Here is a 19,568-nt window from a genome sequence, read left to right as displayed (position 1 = left end):
GAAACCTTTGACCACTGGAAATGAATAGTTATTGTTTTGTACTCGTACTGGCCACAGCTTCAGTTTCTTAATCGTGAAAATACTTCTTCAATAACAGGTGGAATATCTTTCATTTTATTACAACACATTTCAATGTTTAGGCGTCGCGGACGCGGACCCCACATTGAGAACCACTGTTGTACTCTATTGTTGACTATTTTGCTAATTCAACTTCTAATAAAATACTCCAGAAATTTTCCAGAATCACCCTTGCGCCGTTTCTACATTACATCGAATTGTGCATTAATGAAATCTACAACTAAAAATAATGACACTCTTTAAAACCAACTTCGAAGCGACATTTGGTTCTCGAACAATGGCTCTTTTGGCGTTTTTCCGTCAAATTTTCGGCTGAACATAGCGTCGAAAGGAAGCATTTCTACACCCAGTTTGGTCTATACTTTTTGCCTTATATCGGTGACAGAAATCATATTCCACAAGTTGTTTCTCGTCTTTAAATCACTCATATTTTAAGATGTTGGTAAGTATAGTGACTAAAAATAAACTTTCAGATTTAATCCTTGTTAGTTGCCTTATACCAGCACCGTAATTTTAATTTTATTCATTACTCTTATAACGGTAATTTTTAATTGTGGTGACTGATTTTAAGGGCAGTTATTTTTCTTTCTTATTTTAATTCGGTATCTCTTACATAAAATAGTATGTGCTATGACAATAACTAAGATACTATACACGAAAATGTTGAAAATATTTGTAATAAAGGGTAAGTATAAACCAAAAATTCTATTTTAAAAAAAACAGAAAAAGAAAAACTGGAACGAAGAAAATAGTCAATATGGGAAAAGCAAGAGCCAATAAGATAAAACAAATGACCACATGCGAAAATGAACAGTAAAGCAAAAGTGAAAGGAAATTAAAAAAGAAAGAATCTCTCAATAACATAAATGAGAAAGGCTCTTCCTAGGTTTGTTGTAAGAAAGAACAGTCTGAGGAAGGCATTATTACTGTGCCGAAACGTAACGAGAAGTGTACGAACAAGTTTTTACAATACCTACAAACTTTGAATCAGTGGACCTAATACTGTTTAAAATTTCACGATGTACATGAAAAGAAATATATGGCTTTTAAAACTGTCTAATATCTTTGGACTTACTTACAATAATGAATCACACAGCAAGAATACTATTACAGTTTTTCCATGGTTCATCTTTCTTGTCATGCGGCACATATTGTACCTATAGGCGACTTCTTCCCGTAGTCTAATAAGCATGCTGGAATAAATGAAGCGACAGTTGCTTCAATTATGTGCCACTGATTGGACTCAGTAGGTAATGGAGACATATACACATGATCCTTCATAAAAACTTAATGAAATCGGATCAGATAGACGAAGTTTGGAGACCACACGAAACAAATCCTGTCAGCTGGTCCGTGGTGACCAATTCAGTATTTAGAGACTATATCATGCAACCACTTCCATACAGAGTTATGCCAAAGAGAGGACGCACAATCTTAATTAATAGGGCAACCCAAAAGCATAAAAAGCATAAGGCAATTCGCACATATGGTTGGTACCTTAAACATGGTTCTGGTTGTACAAGGGTCCAGAAGAAACTAATAATAAAAGCATAATTTTAGAAAATAAAGCATAAAGCATAATTTAAAATACATAACAAAATTCGTGGAAAATTCTATTAGAACAATTCTTGGAAAATTCTGTTTAATAGCAAGTTTAGCATACTGTATTCATATTTTTTGAAACCAAGTGGTATTGCGCAAAGTTTGTGAACATCTTAAGTGAGTTACTTTCTCCGGTACAAAAATCATGTATACAAGATTTGTATGTATGATTATTCGAAATGTACAAAAAGTGCACAAGAACTTCACAGTATACCTCTTGAACTTGAGCACTTCCTGTACTTTTTGGTGGCATTTTTTACTTTCCCTTTCTGTATATATGCACCTCTAAGGCGTGCACAAGTTATAAAAAAAACTGACTCGAGTAAAGCATATCTCTTTACAGTGCATTAAGTAGAAAGTTCATTAAATATGAAAGAAACTGGTTGCATAAAATATTAATAAATAGATCAAGATATTTAGAATATTTAATGTATAGTAAATATTATACTTTATACACGATTAATGTAAAACAATAATTGAAATTATCAATAGAGCATAATTTGAAAAAATAAAGCATAATGTGGGTTGCTCTACAAATTAAGTTCCCCGGTTCATCTTGCAGTTGAGGAAATAGAAATATTTGCAGGATATCCAGATAAGCAATTCCTACTGTATTATGTTTGCTTCAGCAAAAAATCAACCTTTAAGCATTTCGTCGCTGATATTCTCTTCAGATACTCTTAGTCGTCCAGTATTCGGGCGTCGCCATCTTTGCTACTGGCAGTGTCAAGACGAAAGACAGGGAAACAATCTACGCTTATACACAAAACTATATTTATTACATTTTTCTTTAATTCTGGCTGTGAATGAATGCTACTCGTATATAACTCATCTAAGAGACAGTATAACAAACTGAAACTCCGACATCCTTTTGTGACGTACTCGCTGTACTTAAGAGGCAGACCTCTTACCTTCTGGAGAACTGTAACCAGACAAATCTGGAAACGTAGAAAGATTATGAATTATGAAGACATAATATTGGGAGGTATAAGAATGCGTAAGAATACTTTGCAACTGAAACTAGATCCAAAATAAGAAAGATGTTTTTCCAATCTGTCCTCAGACTTCCTTAAATTGGTAAACGTTTAGCAGAAGGGGTCCAGAAGTGCATAAAAAATGCAAAATTTACAAATGAAAGATGCAAGTACTTAGGCCTAACATAACCTAACCCAATCAAACCTAACTTAAACTAAACTAACCTAAACTGAACTAACCTAACCTAACCTAATATTAGTAATAGAAATAAACGAAATTACATCATTTTTTTTTTCGAAAATTATGCTGGCTCTCAACACTAACATAATCTAACATAAACTAACCAAACCTAGCTTAAACTTACCTAAACGAACCTAATGTGTAAACGAAACAATTTTTTTTTTTTTTTTTTTTTAAGAAAAATAGCTGGACCCTTTCCGCTAAACATTGTCCCTTAAATTTTGTACAAGTCTTTAACTTGAAGCAAATTTTGAAACGTAAACTATTAAAACACTTTTTTTCTCCTCCCATTTATGTTTAAGTCACATTGAAAATAAATCCCTGACGAGTACTTCATTTAAAACTATACATCTATATTTAGAATTTAAGAAAAGAACAATATCTGTATACAATTAAATTTATTTTTACAATATTTTAAAAAATACAAATAAGTAAAAATATTTAAACATACACTCATATACATATAAATACATACATATATATAAACGTAAAAATAAATGGCATGATCGTTCATTTCTGCTGCTCCTCATTTATACAAGAAAACATTGAGGCAGATGGAATCATTTGTTTTATTATCACGAATAAGAGAGTGTATATTATAATATTTAAATGTCAATGATACATCAAAGTATTAAATAAATCTTTAGTTATTTCAGTAGCTTAAAGAAAAAAAAAAGAAAGAAAGCTATCAGTGCAGAAACCTTTATAATAAAATACTGAAATATTTATATATACATCAGTGTTGGGAAGTAAACTTCAACTATATGGGTAACTGGACAATGAGTCCGTACCATATGATAAGGAAGTTGGAAAACTTTGCTATGCAGTTTTAGTCTGTGATGCGATTATGTCATGTTATTGTTTCCCATGATTTAAATACACGAACTTCTTTTTCAAATAATTCCATCTGTAAAGCTAGCCCTATATCCTTTGCTGTGGTGAAAGTTAATTGTGCCTCCAACTATAACATTTTCCTTGTCACTTCACTAAAAAATTCCAAATATTAATTGATTTCGCACAGCTTCGTGCACTCCTTTGCTAAATGCACATTTATTAGCTCCACAGACTAAAACTGAAACCTTCTCCAATTTCCTTATCATATGGTATGGACTCATTGTCCACTTACCCATATACTTGAAGTTTTCTTCCCAACAACCACTAGTTTTCAACCTTTTGACATTTCAATATTCAAACAATATGCTTTTCAAATATTCCTTATTCGAATCTTAATTATTCAAGTAACGATAGTATATATATCTGAAAAACATCGTGTTTCTAAAAATAACCCAAGATCAGACTTAATTATCACGACTGAGAGAAATATCATTGTGAACAGGTTAAAAAATATTGATGTATACATATTTTTAGCGGTATATATACTGCTAAAATATTTTGTTTCTTCATTCAAATACTTTCATCGTTTACACTAGAATACTAGCTTAATTAACGAAATACAATAAAAAAATATGTTAATAGTAAATACATTTGGCTCATACAAACGAATAAATATTCTTTTTCTAATCCGTATATCGTGTATAGAAACAACTATGACGGATATAAAAGCAATATACAACAGACAATTAATAATAGATTCAGTGTGCGTCAAACAGTATTACCAGTACTCTACAAAAGAGTGTCAGGTAAAATAAATTGGAGACAGCACTTTCTACATATTATATCAATACTTGTCTCCTATTATCTCACTCTATACGAAGTTATTTGATTCTAAGTTATTTGATTTGATATACTAAGATCGATAGTATACGTCTTAGTACTAGTTATAATCATCATATATATATCATTATATAATTTAAGAAATGTCTATAATATTTATTATACACGGAGGCGCGATGACAGAGGGGATTTATCCTCCTGTTATATTCCTGTATATAGCTAGCCTATATTAACCACATTACCTCCTGTATATACCAATATCAAGAAAGTAAGGGAGATTCCTTACCTCCACAGTGAAAGCATACCTCATTTCCCTGTTTCAAATGGAGAACGAACCCGTAAGTGTGGTACTACGTATGGAACCGGTTGCAATAGGGATACAGTTCTAGGAATGCCAAAAGAAAAGTTTGGTGTTTTACCTTTATTTTTTTTTTTTTTTAATCTTATTGTTGAGAATATTTGGCACCACTGGCACATATTTTCCTGAAAATATAAAAGCTTCGATGCGCTACAGTCTCTTAGTTTCAATGTAAAATGTTTTTCTTTCCTTTCTCCTATTATCTTCCAACATCCTTTCTATTATATTCATATTTACAATATCATTCTTTCTTTTCAACAATTTTATGTATGATTTTCTCTTCTCAAAGCTTCCCAGCCGATTTTATCCTTTCACGTAGCTATTTTTTCATTCTTTCATATACCTACACTTGGAATCTTCCAAGTTGTTAACTAAATCCACACTTTTAACGAGTTCTACTGAATTAGCAATCGCATAATTTCTTACAAGTTGAAAACCTAATTACATTCGAATAACTATGTGTTCTCGTATTTTTAATATTTTTTCCCCTCGTATTTGTTTAAATTTTACATTCGTACAAGATTTAAGTCGTAATGTCGTGAACCATGGTAGCAAAAAATCTTTGAAAGAGACCGATATTTAATACATATATTAAAGACAAACATTTCTAACTGTCCTGGATTTAACCCAAATGATTCTCTACACCAATGGATTAGTTAAAGATATATCAAATGCAGTGTGTTCAACATGAATAAGATCTTTGAGGACATTTTCTACTATATACTCTGTTAGTACTATGTTTGAGTCAGCCTATAACGAAGAATATGTAACGAATTTCTGACCTACGTACAAACTACGGTACATATTAATAATAACATGTGTTAAAGTTTCGGTGATTTATCATTATCTTCACCACACACATTAACATAATTACTAATATAAAGTTAACACTTTGGTCATATTTTGTTATTTATTCTAGGTTATGTTGCAGCTACTGTCACGTGTATTATATTGTGGTATAGACTGTAAAAAACAGAATAAATAACAACCGACCGAAGTACTAAGTTTATGTTAATAATAACTTGTGTTAAATTTTCGGCAAATTATTATTGTCTTTATCACATACACACACACACACCAAAGTTATTATTAACCCTCTGTACCTTCTTTTTGTGTCACAAAAAGAACCTGAATTATTATTTATTGTATTTATTTATTTATTTCTTGATTTATTTATTTACTTATTCGGAAATTTCGACTATAAAATGTTCGAAGTGCTAACAAGGATAGAGATTCCTGACAACTCTTGTGAAAACAAAAAAACTACGAGGAGAATTAAAATAAACCAGTCGAGATAAGACGTTGGAGTGCAAAACTATGGAAAATGATAATGTCGGCTCACAGTCGATACTTGAGCCCAAAGAGTTAAATCATATAGTCAAGGGGACAGACTACTAAATATTTTCCAAAAGCTAACAATTTTTCTTTTGGCCGTTTTTCGTAAGTGAAAAGAGATAATGAAATGTAACTTACCACAATAATAGATACTGTTATTCTACACCCGAAAATACGAATACGAAGAATTTTCAATGTTGATATCCGTAGAAATCACAGTGTGACCAGAATTTGAATTACCCAAAAATCTAGGTTGAGGCAGCGACTAGATAAATGAACTCAACGGTAATTGATGACTTATAATGCTGTCTATGTTCCTTGTTAACTACTTTTTAAGTAATATTTGTTTTTATTTTGTAATAACTTATTTATTTTGTAATAACTTATGTAAGTTATTACAAAATAAATACAAATGTGATTTAAAAAGTAGTTAACAAGAAACCAAGACAACATGATAAGTCATCAATTACCGTTGAGTTCATTTTTCTAGCCGCTGCCTTAACCTAGATTTTTGGGTAATTGAAATTCTGGTCACACTGTGATTTCTACGGACGGCAACACTGAAAATTCTTCGGATTCATATTTTCGGGTATAGAATAACATTACCTATTATTGTGGTAAGTTACATTTCATTATCTCTTTTCATTTACGAAAAACCTCAAAAGAATAATTGTTAGCTTTTGAAAAATATTTAATAGTCTGCTCCCTTAATATAATATACATATAGTTAGTACTTTGATCAAATTTTGCTATTTATTTTCAGTTACTCCTAGTACTCTGTATATGTACAATAGGAGTAACAATGTTTCACAGCTCAGAATAAATAACAAAATCTTAACAATGTACTATGTCTTAATAAAAACTTCAATGTTAGGCAATAATAATAACTTTAGAAGGCAAAAAACAATAAATTACCTAAACTATAACATTAGTTATTACTAATAATCTGTAGTTTATACTTCAGTCAGACTTTATTATTTATTCCCAGGTATTCCTAGCAGAGTGTGTAAATAGCATTGGAGTAACAATATATGCTTATGAAAATACCTTAATGTATGCATAGGACTCTCAAATTTTCAGACTATAAACTGAATAATAGGGATATACTATGAAATTTTACACTATAAACCGGGACCAAAGCCAAACCATGTGGCGTAACGGTCCATTTATGAGCCTAAGCCTGCTTCAGCGCCATCTGCTAGCTACCGGATGAAATACGTCCAGCCTAGCGGCGAGCATGTAGTCAGTGCGCTGCGACGCTCTGTTCCTAACATGCGCGTCAGGAGCTTTCTACACCTAGTGGCTCCCCAGTTTGCCTCACAACGCTGGGTGGATGCCGAAAATTGGGAAGCAGCGGCCAGGAATCGAATCCGGGACCACGCGGATATGAGTCGAACGCTCTTATCACTAGATTATGACTATAAACCGGGATACCCTATGAAAACTTACGGTAGAGTCACAGTTATGCTTTTTTTTTTATTGCTAAAATACCAGAATTATTACGTAATAGGTCAGCACTCACCAGAAGTACGAGAGTAAAATATTCCTATTGGTTGAATACTGTGACCAATAAAAATGGTATATTTTAAATATTACAGTAATGATATTAATTTGTTTTGGAAAACAATCCGGGCAATTTGGAGTTTTGAACAATTTTGGAGGGGGAAACAGATTATGCAATCCCGGGACTTCTAGAAACCCTATACATACAAGTAATACCAGTAGTGTTCGCTACTTCTTAAATTCAGATATACTCTTAATAGCATCACAATGCAAAATAATACCGTAAATTCTATTTTCTCCTAGGATAGAATCTCAGAACTCTTGCCGTAACAATTTGACTACATACGAACAAAGATACGTAATTGAAGTTAATGATTTCTTAAAGAGGCAAATTGATGTTTTTCTTAAATATATCTGAACATCTGATACATCTATTATACGTTCGAACTATCCCAATGGTCCATAATAAAGAAATATGTTTTCACTTTATGCTTACTTGATGTTAACCAATTTATCTATGTGAAAACGAGAAAAACAAATATTGTAACTCAGTCAGTATATTTACACTGATATTGGTTTAACATTACTGGAGACATGCGCGCCGACTACGTAGGTGCTCCGGGGCTCCAGCACCCACACAAATAATCTTGTCGGTGCGCCGCACTCACAAGATTTTTGGTTTGATAGAAACAAAATAACATAAATATTTCTCATTTGCCATTATCAAAAAATAAGCAATTGAAATAAAGATGGAAGTTAAAATTTCTAACTTCTAACAGATAATTATTTGTTTCAAATGTGTGTGTGTAAAGCAACCAAACAACACATTCACCCCTTTCCTGCCTGTCTCTGGCTTAGTCAAAGGCAGTCCCCGCAATAAATATGGATCTATATTGTGAATAGAATCGAGCACAGCCCTTTATGACAGTGTTCATAAAAGATTATAATTAAAAGGAAATCAATCCAAAAATATCGAGACTCTCCTGAAAACATACAACATGTCCCGGCATTGATATGCACCCAGCATAAATTTTGGAAAGTCGGCGCCGTTGACTGAAGGTCAACATATTCCTTATCTCTGCAGCCCACAACAAAGTGATTACCTTATCTTGTTCTTCATTTGTCAAAATATGTTTAAAATATTGCAGTTAAGTAAAATAACTTAACAAACAATAGTCGATGTTCTTGTGCTTAAGCTGACGTTTTGATTTAATCAACATAAACAGTACCAGAAATCTAATTGTAGTATTTCAATAGGAAAGATACTTTGAAGCGAAGACTCATGAGTTAAATTACTGCGTTCAGAGTGAATTCCTGTACACCGTAATTTACTTCCATCTAAGTAGAACATTGAAGACGAAAGAAGAAAATAAGAAGGATCAAAAGCAGTCAAAATACATTTTATGTGTCTTTTATATTTTGTTTTATGTTTAATAATTCATGTTTTGTTTCACTTAATTGCAGCCACGAAAATGTACACCTGTTTGAATCACTGGAATCTTTCCGGCTGATGCTTATGATGTTAAGCAACAAAATCTCATCAAGTCCAAGCTTCTAAGTTCATATCATTTCAGGATTTATGTATACGTACTTTAATATTTTTTTAAGTGCAACATTCCATGATTATACACCGAGTCTAAGGGACACGGTGATGCTGAAATGGACGATAATTATGGAATGACGAAAGTGGAAGAAAACAGAAGAACCACAAGAAAGCCTCTACATACTGTGTTCGTCCACCACAAAGCCCACTTGGCGGGAAATGAGCTCGAATTAGAGGCTCTACACGCGAGAAATGAGCACACTCCCACTGAGCCACCAGGGTCCCGTTTATTTTTTTGTATCTTGTCCAAGAGAGGTTTGAAAGCTAGACCCTCCCTATCATTGATGTTAAACACAGCATCTCTTACTTAGAACGCAAAAATCCATGAAGTTAAAAATAGACATAGCTGAAACAATACATTAGAAAAAATGATATCGTCATATTCTGTTAGCTGTCATAGTAGTCGCCACTTTAGTTTCTTATCTCCTCTGATACGTAAAAAATAACCATTTTCAGTAATTTTTCTTCACCAGGTGCGAAGCATAATTTCACGAACAGGTAAGCGTAATAGAAAAAAGTCTCATTTTGTTAAATTATACAATACGTACATTTATCGTTGTATTGAAACAGTAGTTAATCAAAAGTATCCCATTAAGAGCAACGGATGTAATGTCTTTATTTTAGAGCTTATACAAATAAAACATGCATGATATTCTATATCAATACAGAAGCTAGAGGTTCTGGTTTTAGAACGCAGGGTTCTATGTGTTCAGTATCTCTTTGTTTCAACAGGATAGCACAACCTGGCACACCTTCAGCGAGACAACTGCCTTGCTACGTGGGATTTCTCATGGTATGTACTCTCTCGTGCCTATATAATCATGATATTACTCCTTGCGACTATTTTCTTTGAAAATTACTCAACGTAAGGTCTACCCAAATAAATCCCGGACAATACAATAATTCCTGGAGAAAATTCAATAATTCCAGAAGAAATAAAATAATTCCAGAATTTGAAGCTTAAAATATACAAAACGATAATTATGCCCGTTATATTGTAATAGTTGCGAAACATGGTCGCTTACTCTGAGAGAAGAACGCAGACTGTAAGTATCAGAGAAGAGAATCAGGGAATAGAGAATAGAAGGCGAATATTCAGACCCAAGAGGAACGGGGATGGGGAATGGTGAAAACTTCATAATGAGAAAGTGCATAATTTATACAGTTTACTAAACACTGTTAAGGTCATCAAGCCTACGGGGCTCAGGTGGGAAGGTCATGTAGCCACAACGAAGGGAAGTAGGAACACTTTCACACTTTTAACTGACAATCCAATCAGAAAACGACAATTAGGAAACCCTAGGCGCAGATGGGAGGACAATATTAAGATGGATGTCGCAGAAATTGAACTACAAAGTACAAATTGGATCTAGTTAGTTAAGAACAGAAATCATGGAGACCTGGAGAGCTTTTGTGAATGCAGCAATGAACTTCCGGGTTTTATATGTCATAAAGTTAATTCCGTGGAACATTATAAACAATGGTAAATAATGTTCTTTACCTTGGTTTTGAGAATGCTGAAAGTGTTCAGCGAAAATTCAACATATAATATTAGTTTCAAAGATTAAGAAATATAAAGAGAAAAAATGAATATATACGGTAAATTTAAACTTATATAAACTTGAACAAGAAATCAGGAAAATTAAACCATTAAGGCTTCCAGATCTCTATCAATTATTACGAAAAAAATCAATGTGCAGGAGTTCAATGACCATAAAAGTTGTTTGAAGACTGTATCTAATATGCTTTTGTTTGAAGCAAACTGCAGTCGTCGCTATGGTAACCGAATGCAAGTGAGGTATTACTTACCTACTGTTATTAAAAGACATGTAAGAATTAGGGTATTATTTAAAGTATTAGAATAAAATTAAATCTTTGAGTAGCACAATCTTATCTTTCTCAGAAAAAGAAACGTAATAAACAACTGAAATACTGATATTCTGTACCGTTTCAATCCAATCATCAATTGTTCTTGAATTCGTAAAGGATTTTCAAACACCATTTTCATTGGTTTAAATATAGAAACACTTTTTAAAATTGTACAAAAAACAATAGGGAATGTATTATGTATAAATATATACTCCTTATATGTTAAACTAAAAACAAAGACCAATATTTGTAGTTATATAATAAATACTAAGTGATACTTAATGTACTGACATATCAATGTTATACAATGAAAAATGTTTTGTCAATACTATTTCAAGTTTCTTATATTTATCTATACCATAACTTTAAAAGACAAAACAATACACAGTAGAAAATATCCACGTCCCAGGAAGGGGTACTAGGAGAAACGAAGTCTAAAACGTAGAAGTTTCCAGAAGAACAAAACTAAAATTTTAACCTAAGTTTATGTGAATGAATTAATGTTATTTCAACTCTCAACAACCGTCGGTGAAGGGGCGAAGTGGCGTAACTTGAAAAGGCGATTTTGAGTTACGACCACCATCTATCCCTATTTAACCTGCTCAATCAACTATAAATAGTTTCATCAACTATAAATAGTTTCGTACTCATTTCAGGAATTCTTTATATTAACGGAGGTATAAACTTTCTGAAAATGGCGAATTTTGAAATGAGTACGAAGATATAACGTTATACGAGACATTTTAAATCGTACTCCTATAAAATTATAAAAATCAAGATGATACGCCACTTCGCCCCTTCCCCGACATAACTTGTCACTAAACTGGTTATTCCCTTCTACGACTTATTAGGTTTCAATTACTACTGAAAGCAATTGAAGAATATAATTTTCACGTTATGTTACTTTTATTTATTTATATATTTTCTATTTCGATTGTTTTTGTCCTTCTATCCTTTATGCTGTCACATTAAGAAATTCACGAAGATAATGGGATAACTCACTTCATACTAAATGTGTCTTCAGTTAGTCATTCAAGTTTTTTCTTCCACCAAAGCAGGAACAGTAATCACACGTTACAAACAAACTATGAAAAATAACATCGTTTCCAACGTTTGGACACGACTTCTTTCATGAATTCTTTCATATATTATAACACAAACTCACTGCACTAGCCTTCTGAACTTGTTGTCTTGAATATGTTATTTATAACTACGTTCAACCCATAATCAACCCATATATATAATCAACCCATAAGGATACTATAAAGTTATTCAATTATGTTAACATCGGTTGTTTTTCTTTAACTCAAAAACACAAAAGCGGGGGAATGAACTTGAACTTGACTGATAGATGGATATCACAGAGTGAAGCTAATATTTACAAAGTAGCTAATATTAAAGCTACTTTATAAATGAAGCTATAAGGAAGCTAATATTAAAGCTAATATTTACAAAGTAATGTAAAGAAAAAAAATCAGATCTTTAAATGTTCATTTCACTGACATACCATAACTACAATGTAATGTATAATATCAAACTATCTTTATAAATGATATGGAAATTTACCATCTAAAATAAATACAGTATGTACTGATGATGAAATCGTTTCATTTAATTATGACGAGTTTATGTAAGATTTTATTTTACTTGTTTTGAGAAGCAGGCTAATAGAGATGTATTTATCGTATTACTCATATTTATAACCGTATTATTTTCTTTCATTTTCATTTTCTTTTCTTTCTTTTTTTAAGTTTAGGGTTTTAGTAACTGACCACGCCAAATTTCTATTTTTTTCCACTCCTGAGTAGACTATTGTATCTTTATTAGATTTTTTTTTTTTTTTTTTTTTTTTTGCAAGAACTAGAAGATAAAATAAATCATGTTAGTGCGTATTTTCGTAAGTATTTTATTTAAATATTTGGGCAACAAAAGATGATTTTATCTTATTTGTTTCGGGAATACACTAATGGATGTATTTATCCATTACCTTTATTTATAATTACATTATTTTCTTTTCTCCCTTTATTTTCAAGAAGTTCGGGCATTCAATTGCTAACGTAAACCGAATTTATGGACTTTTTGTTTTACTTCTGAGTATATTGTTGTATTTTTATTACACTTTTAACTGAAAAGCTAGAAAATAAAAAATGCATTTTTATGTCTATTTTTATATGTATCTTTTATTTTAAAATATTTGGGCAGAAAAATAAATAAAATAAACTTACAATATCTTATTTTATTTGTTTCGGTAATATATTCATGGATGTATTTATAACTACATTATTTTCTTTTTCCTTTTTTCCCTAAGAAGTTTTTTTTTCCTTATTTTCTTTTTGATTTGGGTTGTGGTTAACTGTAATTCTTCTCTGGTTACAATTTCTAATAGCTCGAGTCAAATTGTATAACATACCACAAAATATTTTAAATGAATGCATAGAGTTGCAAATATTTAACTATGAGATTCAAATCTAATTGTTTTTAATTAGGAAGAAACAATGCTATGCTGATTTTTAGAATAACTTAAAACATACACTGAATTATTCTAATCGTAATACAACCATAAAACAAAAGGAACATTATCAAGTGTTCAAAACATAATGTGACAGATTTTTATTATACTTCTTTTTATAAAATGTAATAAGAAGAGACATACTATATAAAACACAAACTATCACATACGTCATATACACAATTTGGAATCAACATTTTTTATATATATAATAATAAAACAAATCAGTCAGATATATTTTAGGATAAATAAATACGTAGAATGATAATAATAATAATAATTCTTGAACTTGAGGCCAAAAAACTCCAGTATCACATGATACACAAATAAAAACAATGTAATTCATAATCCAGAAATGTTAATATGTAAATATACTTCACTTTTCTAATATTGCTTTTACTTGCACCTTGTTATCAAAATACTAAATAATATACTCTATATTTGAAACATTTGATAAAGTTCTGAGTCAACAATATGGATATGATTTTAACTCTTTTTTTCTTTCGTTTTACTGTTTCTCATATATGAACAACATATTACTTAAAACAAACATAAGACAATTACGTGAATACAAATTAAACTACATTACTTTTAAGGAAATTTACATTTTCAAAATTAAATCTTTAAATTACGTATTCAACCTGTTTCTGCACGTTTATTATTTCACTTTCCTGTTGATTTATTTTAAACTTATTTTAGTTGTTTTAAAAAAGTCGAATGTAATGGGCTACCTACTCTACTACATAGAACTGTAGTTCTCAGCACCACTGTTTACTTGCATATAAATATTCTTATCTAAAACTGTTCTATCTAATGGTGAAAACAACAAATGCTAGGACTCGATTAAGATGCATAAAATATATATGTATATAACTAGCAAGTATTAAAAAATGTTTTTAAGTTTTCACCATTATACTGAATTATATATACATATTTTTTTTCATGAGCAGATTTGATACGGACTGGAAATATTGGTAAATCGTACCATAAATTTGTACAGTCACCAGCAAAAAACAAATACTTATCACTTCTCAATATGGCGCGTTCACTGCACAAGGAAATCAAGTCTGTCTGGTTCTACTTTTACATATTTTGAACATATTTCATCTTCAGGATCTCTATCCGAAGCTTCTTTCAGAGTTTAAAAGTTTCATGCCCAGATATTGTAAATTATTCTTATAATAATAATATTTTTTAAGAAAATGTGTTAACTTTTTCATGTACTTAAAATGTACCGTACAAACCTATATCTTTTTCTCTCACAATTTCGGTAATTGGACTAGATTTCCTTGTGCTCTGAATGCTCCATATGATTTTTCATCAGTACCTTCGGAACGAATGAACAAATTTGAGTGTATTGACAATAAGTGAGCATGGAACTCATCTGCAAGTCAAATGAAAATAAGAATCATATCATAACCACTTTCAATACTTACAACGACAACAAAATTATCGGGCTAGAAGTGCTTAAAATCAGCACTAGCCCGAGTGTAAAAAAGAAGAAAAACTATAATTATATAATTACAAGTCGTTGTTGTAAGATCTGTGAATATACAAATGTAAAATTAAGGAGAATTAATACATAAGAACGATTACCAAAATACTGAGCAAAAATCTTATCTGAAGGAGGTAGCCATTCAAGAAGATGAAGAAAATACAGGTGCTAATAAGGAAAGTACAAATTTATTGAATTTACAAACTAAACAAGGGATCCAATATCACAGAAGTAAATCTACAACGAATTAAAATGATTCAAATAATCAAGAGAGCAATAAGAAAAACAAGAGAATTCTGGAGATTCAACTCTTAAAGATCAAGCCAACACAAACAAAAATAAAGTTCAAGAACCGTCAATGCATATTCTAATGTAGAATTTCAATTCTTACATAGTTCATGCGCTGAAATCGACCTTTCAAAAGTAGATGCACTCAAGAATGAAACTGGAAACAAGACACATTATGAAACCAGTAATTGACAAACAAAAGAATCACGAAAGTAAAATAAATCAAAAGAGGGAAACAAATAAAACGATAACTATTTGTTACTCATATTACCTGGTTCATTAAATCAGTATTTGCGGGATTCTTTCATTTAAAATCTTTTATTACACATTAATTCTGCTTAAATTTACATTTGTATATTTACAGTTCTTATAACAACGACGTGTGCTTATATAATTATATTTTTTCTTCTTTTTTATACGGGAGCTAATGCTGATTTTCACCACTTCTAGCCCAATAACTTTGTTACCATTGTATACTTTTTTAAAAAAAAGAATCGGAATCATTAAAAAAAATATCCTGATATTTTGTTGGATATTACCAGATATAGACATAAGTAAAAACAAAAAACAAAAAAAATGTAAAACAGCAGATGATGTGAAGGATTTGATGGATAGCTCGCTTCGCCTATGTGGTTCTACTTAAGACCAGAATCTACGTACCTGTCACGTACTGCTACTTTTTTTCTTGTACTTTTCTTTGCCCACGACTTTACCGCTAGATATGCTGACAAAATAGTTAGACTTTTGTTATTGTCTCTTTTTTTTTAAATATCGAGAGTAATCAAGATAACACTGCTCTTTTAAAGCGCAGCGACAGAGAGAGTAGTTCTTTATAAAACAATGCAAACTAAACACAAATTTGTCCCTTAGTTCCGATGACATTGATAGAAAATCATGTCTACAAGAACAGTATGAACATTTGCTGTCGATCACATGTAGTACTCGTTGCAGTAAGCTCGTTCATTTCTGTATATTTCGAAAGCAGACAGAGCTCAAAGCGATCCTGAACGCATCTTGTAAAAACAATTGCCAAACACACACATCAGTGCTTTGACCTAACTCTATACCTTAATATAATGTACGCTACAGCTCGTAACACTACAAAAAACACCGTTAAAGCAACTACATCTAACCAATACTCAGATTTCTCCATATCAAGTTCTTCCAAAAATTTCGATGGAGTTCTGAAGTGGCAATATGGCTGCGAGCACTTTAGCTTTTCACGTCCGTATCCATATATGGACAACATGGCTCCTTCGAATCCATAACGCATATAACTCACATAGGACAACCACTGGAGATAAGGAGGGATTGTCGTGAACGTAACAAAATATCCAGAAAATAAAAGAACTGGCACAGAAGTAACTGGACCTAAGAATACGCCGCTCTGCAAAGAAAACAAAAAACAAAAACAAAAAATGTAAAATACAAATCTAGCTTGGTAGAAACAAAATAAGCTAAAACAAAATCAATCGTTTTCATTTCTCAAGTTTTCGAAGTGGCATCACCAGGTCTGTTTTAAAAATGTTTAAGTCCTCCCAAATAATTTCCTAATGTTTTGCCCTCAGATAAATATAGTTACAGCGATAGTGAAATTTATCTTCAGAAACGAAGGTGGTAATTTGAGATAACGATGGTGATGCTGTTAATACTAATCATAAATAAGTAAATAAATAAATAAATAAATAAATAAATAAAGGACCATCCTATGGGTGAAGCAAGACTTAGGCTCTTTTAAGGGGAAGTAACAAGTTTACTCTTTCCGATTCAACCCTGGGATTCAAAATATTTTGAGCTGATAAACCATTATTTTGTAATACATTTTTATGATTGCATACTATTAATGTCAGAAAGTGAACTCATAACGTAAACAATATCTACTTTAAAGATAACTCTGTGGTGAACATCATTATCATTAGTATGAAAAAAACTTAAATCATTTATTTGTGCTGGATATGGAATTCTCACCTGCAATATTGGGTCCGTAATTTACTTAGCTCCTTGCCGACGGGACAGCCCTGATAATAATATCATGTGTCCCTCATTTAAGATAAAATTACATCTATGAGGTTAAGTCAATATATAGTATATGCGACCCTGCCATGAATGGTTTTGAATTCCTTATGGAGAGTTAGAGTAATTTTAATCCATACTTGTGTTCTAATCAACTGTAGGGTGACTGTACGGCTCTCTGCGCTCGCAACTCAATAGATAGCACCACTGTCTTTGCTTGTGGCAGATTTCAGCGTTATCACTTCAGTTCGTTTTGCAAGGTAAGCATGGATGTAGCGCTGCTATGTTTACTTTGTACCAACGAAAACATTTTACACAAATAATGTTCCAGTTCAACTATCACTATTTAGTATATTAGCAAATTAATTGTATGCAGTCAAATTCAAACCAAAATTTTATTATCTTTTACAAATCTTGTTTGTATGAATATAACTTGTTAACAATATTAACATCATTGGTGTCTGTAGATTTTTTTTTCTTAATGGAAGTGAAATCACAATTAAGAAGTTAGAATTAGAAACATATTAATTTGTTGAATATTTATGCAGCATTGCACTGCATTTTAAATTCATTTAGAAAAATGTTACGAACGTAATCTTAGTAACATCAATGGTCCTTTCACATGCAGCTTGCAGTTCAAATTCTACTAATATTTATAAAAGCCAGCATTCGTCATTAGTGAAAATAATTCACTTTTATGTTCATTTTTCCTACACAACAGTTAAACAGCATTGCCACAGAAGCTGCTATTTTAAAACAAAATAAATAAAAGGTTAGTAGTATTATGGAAAACAATGCTTCCCTACTGCCCATGTTTAAGACGTTCATGAATAATAATCTACGTTCATGAATAATAATCTATCTAAAAAATAAATTCAAAAATTTTAGATGATAACGTTCAAAGGAATTTCATACATTATTCTTTATCTAAAATTCTCTCTCATACACAGGTAGATATATCTTAGCATCAAATTCTCGATATGATGTGGAACAAAATAATTGTTTAAATAAAGAAAAAAGTGAATTAGATGAAAAGGTACCAGAATCTTCTTAATTCAAATATATATATATATATATATATATATATATGGGCAAGTCTTACAGACAATGCCGTTAATTAACTGGTTAATATCTACATGATAGTTTCATTATTTCTTCTTTCAGAAGTGACCGAGTGTCAATCATATGAGAACAAATGTTCTTAAGGGAACACATTCCCACATTTATGTTCGTAGATCTAATAAAGAGTTATTTATAAACCTGACTTTCAATTTTCATAAATTATATTTTTAAAAACTCGTGCAGTTTTGTGTAAATGTTTCGATAATCTTCAACTCCGCATGCAGTAAATGTGTTTAATGTGTTAAAGTTCTTCAGCGTAATAATATGAATACATACATATATATATATATATATATAATGTTTTCTTACCTCAACACTCATTGCAGCACCAATAAGAACTCCTAAACTCTGAGCAACGAAGGATGTTAAAATGCACATAGTTAGGAACATTAAAAACCTTGTGGCATCTAATGGTTGTGATGTCATAAAGTAGATAATAATTACGTAAATGATAGAAAATACAATCTGAAAAAGAAAGATAATAAACATTTCAAGCTCCTTAATAAACAACACATACAAAGGTAAATATGTTATTTTACTGTATTATACAACTCAAATTTAATTAGTTCTTTGAAAGTATCTCATTTCCCTCCTTCTAAATCCAATCCAACATCTTATGTCTATAATATTAGCGTGAAATTGAAACCAGGTTATTCTTCTTATCAGATTTAGTAACCATGCATTAACCTGATCTAACCGTATCTTCAAGTTCTTTACTAATTTATTAAACCTATTTTTTGAGATTACTATTTTGTTAAGTCGGAAAACTTTGTGTATGCTGGTTCATACATTCTAGCGCAAAAATATCCCCATTCTTCTTCTTTACTGAAGTTCTTGCTTGCTCTACAGCTACAGTGTGCCCCAGTAACGGGAATTGCTTGGGTGGTGGACAAAATTTGACATT

General features: G+C 31.3%; 1 protein-coding gene across 2 annotated transcripts in view; it reads right to left on the bottom strand.

The window, feature by feature from the left end:
- Window positions 1–3,276: 3,276 nt before the first annotated feature.
- LOC145690294 (ATP-binding cassette sub-family G member 4-like) overlaps window positions 3,277–19,568 on the bottom strand; it is a 103,006-nt gene continuing 86,714 nt past the window's right edge. For both annotated transcript variants that reach the window (XM_081765066.1, XM_081765067.1), the window contains exons 12-13: window positions 18,974–19,129; window positions 3,277–16,916 (exon numbers count right to left, since the gene is read on the bottom strand). In XM_081765066.1, coding sequence (XP_081621192.1) covers window positions 16,572–16,916; window positions 18,974–19,129 — 501 coding nt within the window. In that variant the 3' untranslated portion in view covers window positions 3,277–16,571. The remainder of the gene's footprint in view (window positions 16,917–18,973; window positions 19,130–19,568) is intronic.

This window comes from Thermobia domestica, chromosome 7, assembly GCF_964235325.1.
Source record: "Thermobia domestica chromosome 7, izTheDome1.hap1.1, whole genome shotgun sequence".
In the NCBI taxonomy this organism is placed as follows: domain Eukaryota; kingdom Metazoa; phylum Arthropoda; class Insecta; order Zygentoma; family Lepismatidae; genus Thermobia; species Thermobia domestica.
The sequence above is the reverse complement of the archived record's forward strand: the minus strand, read 5'-3'. Positions and strand labels throughout refer to the sequence as shown.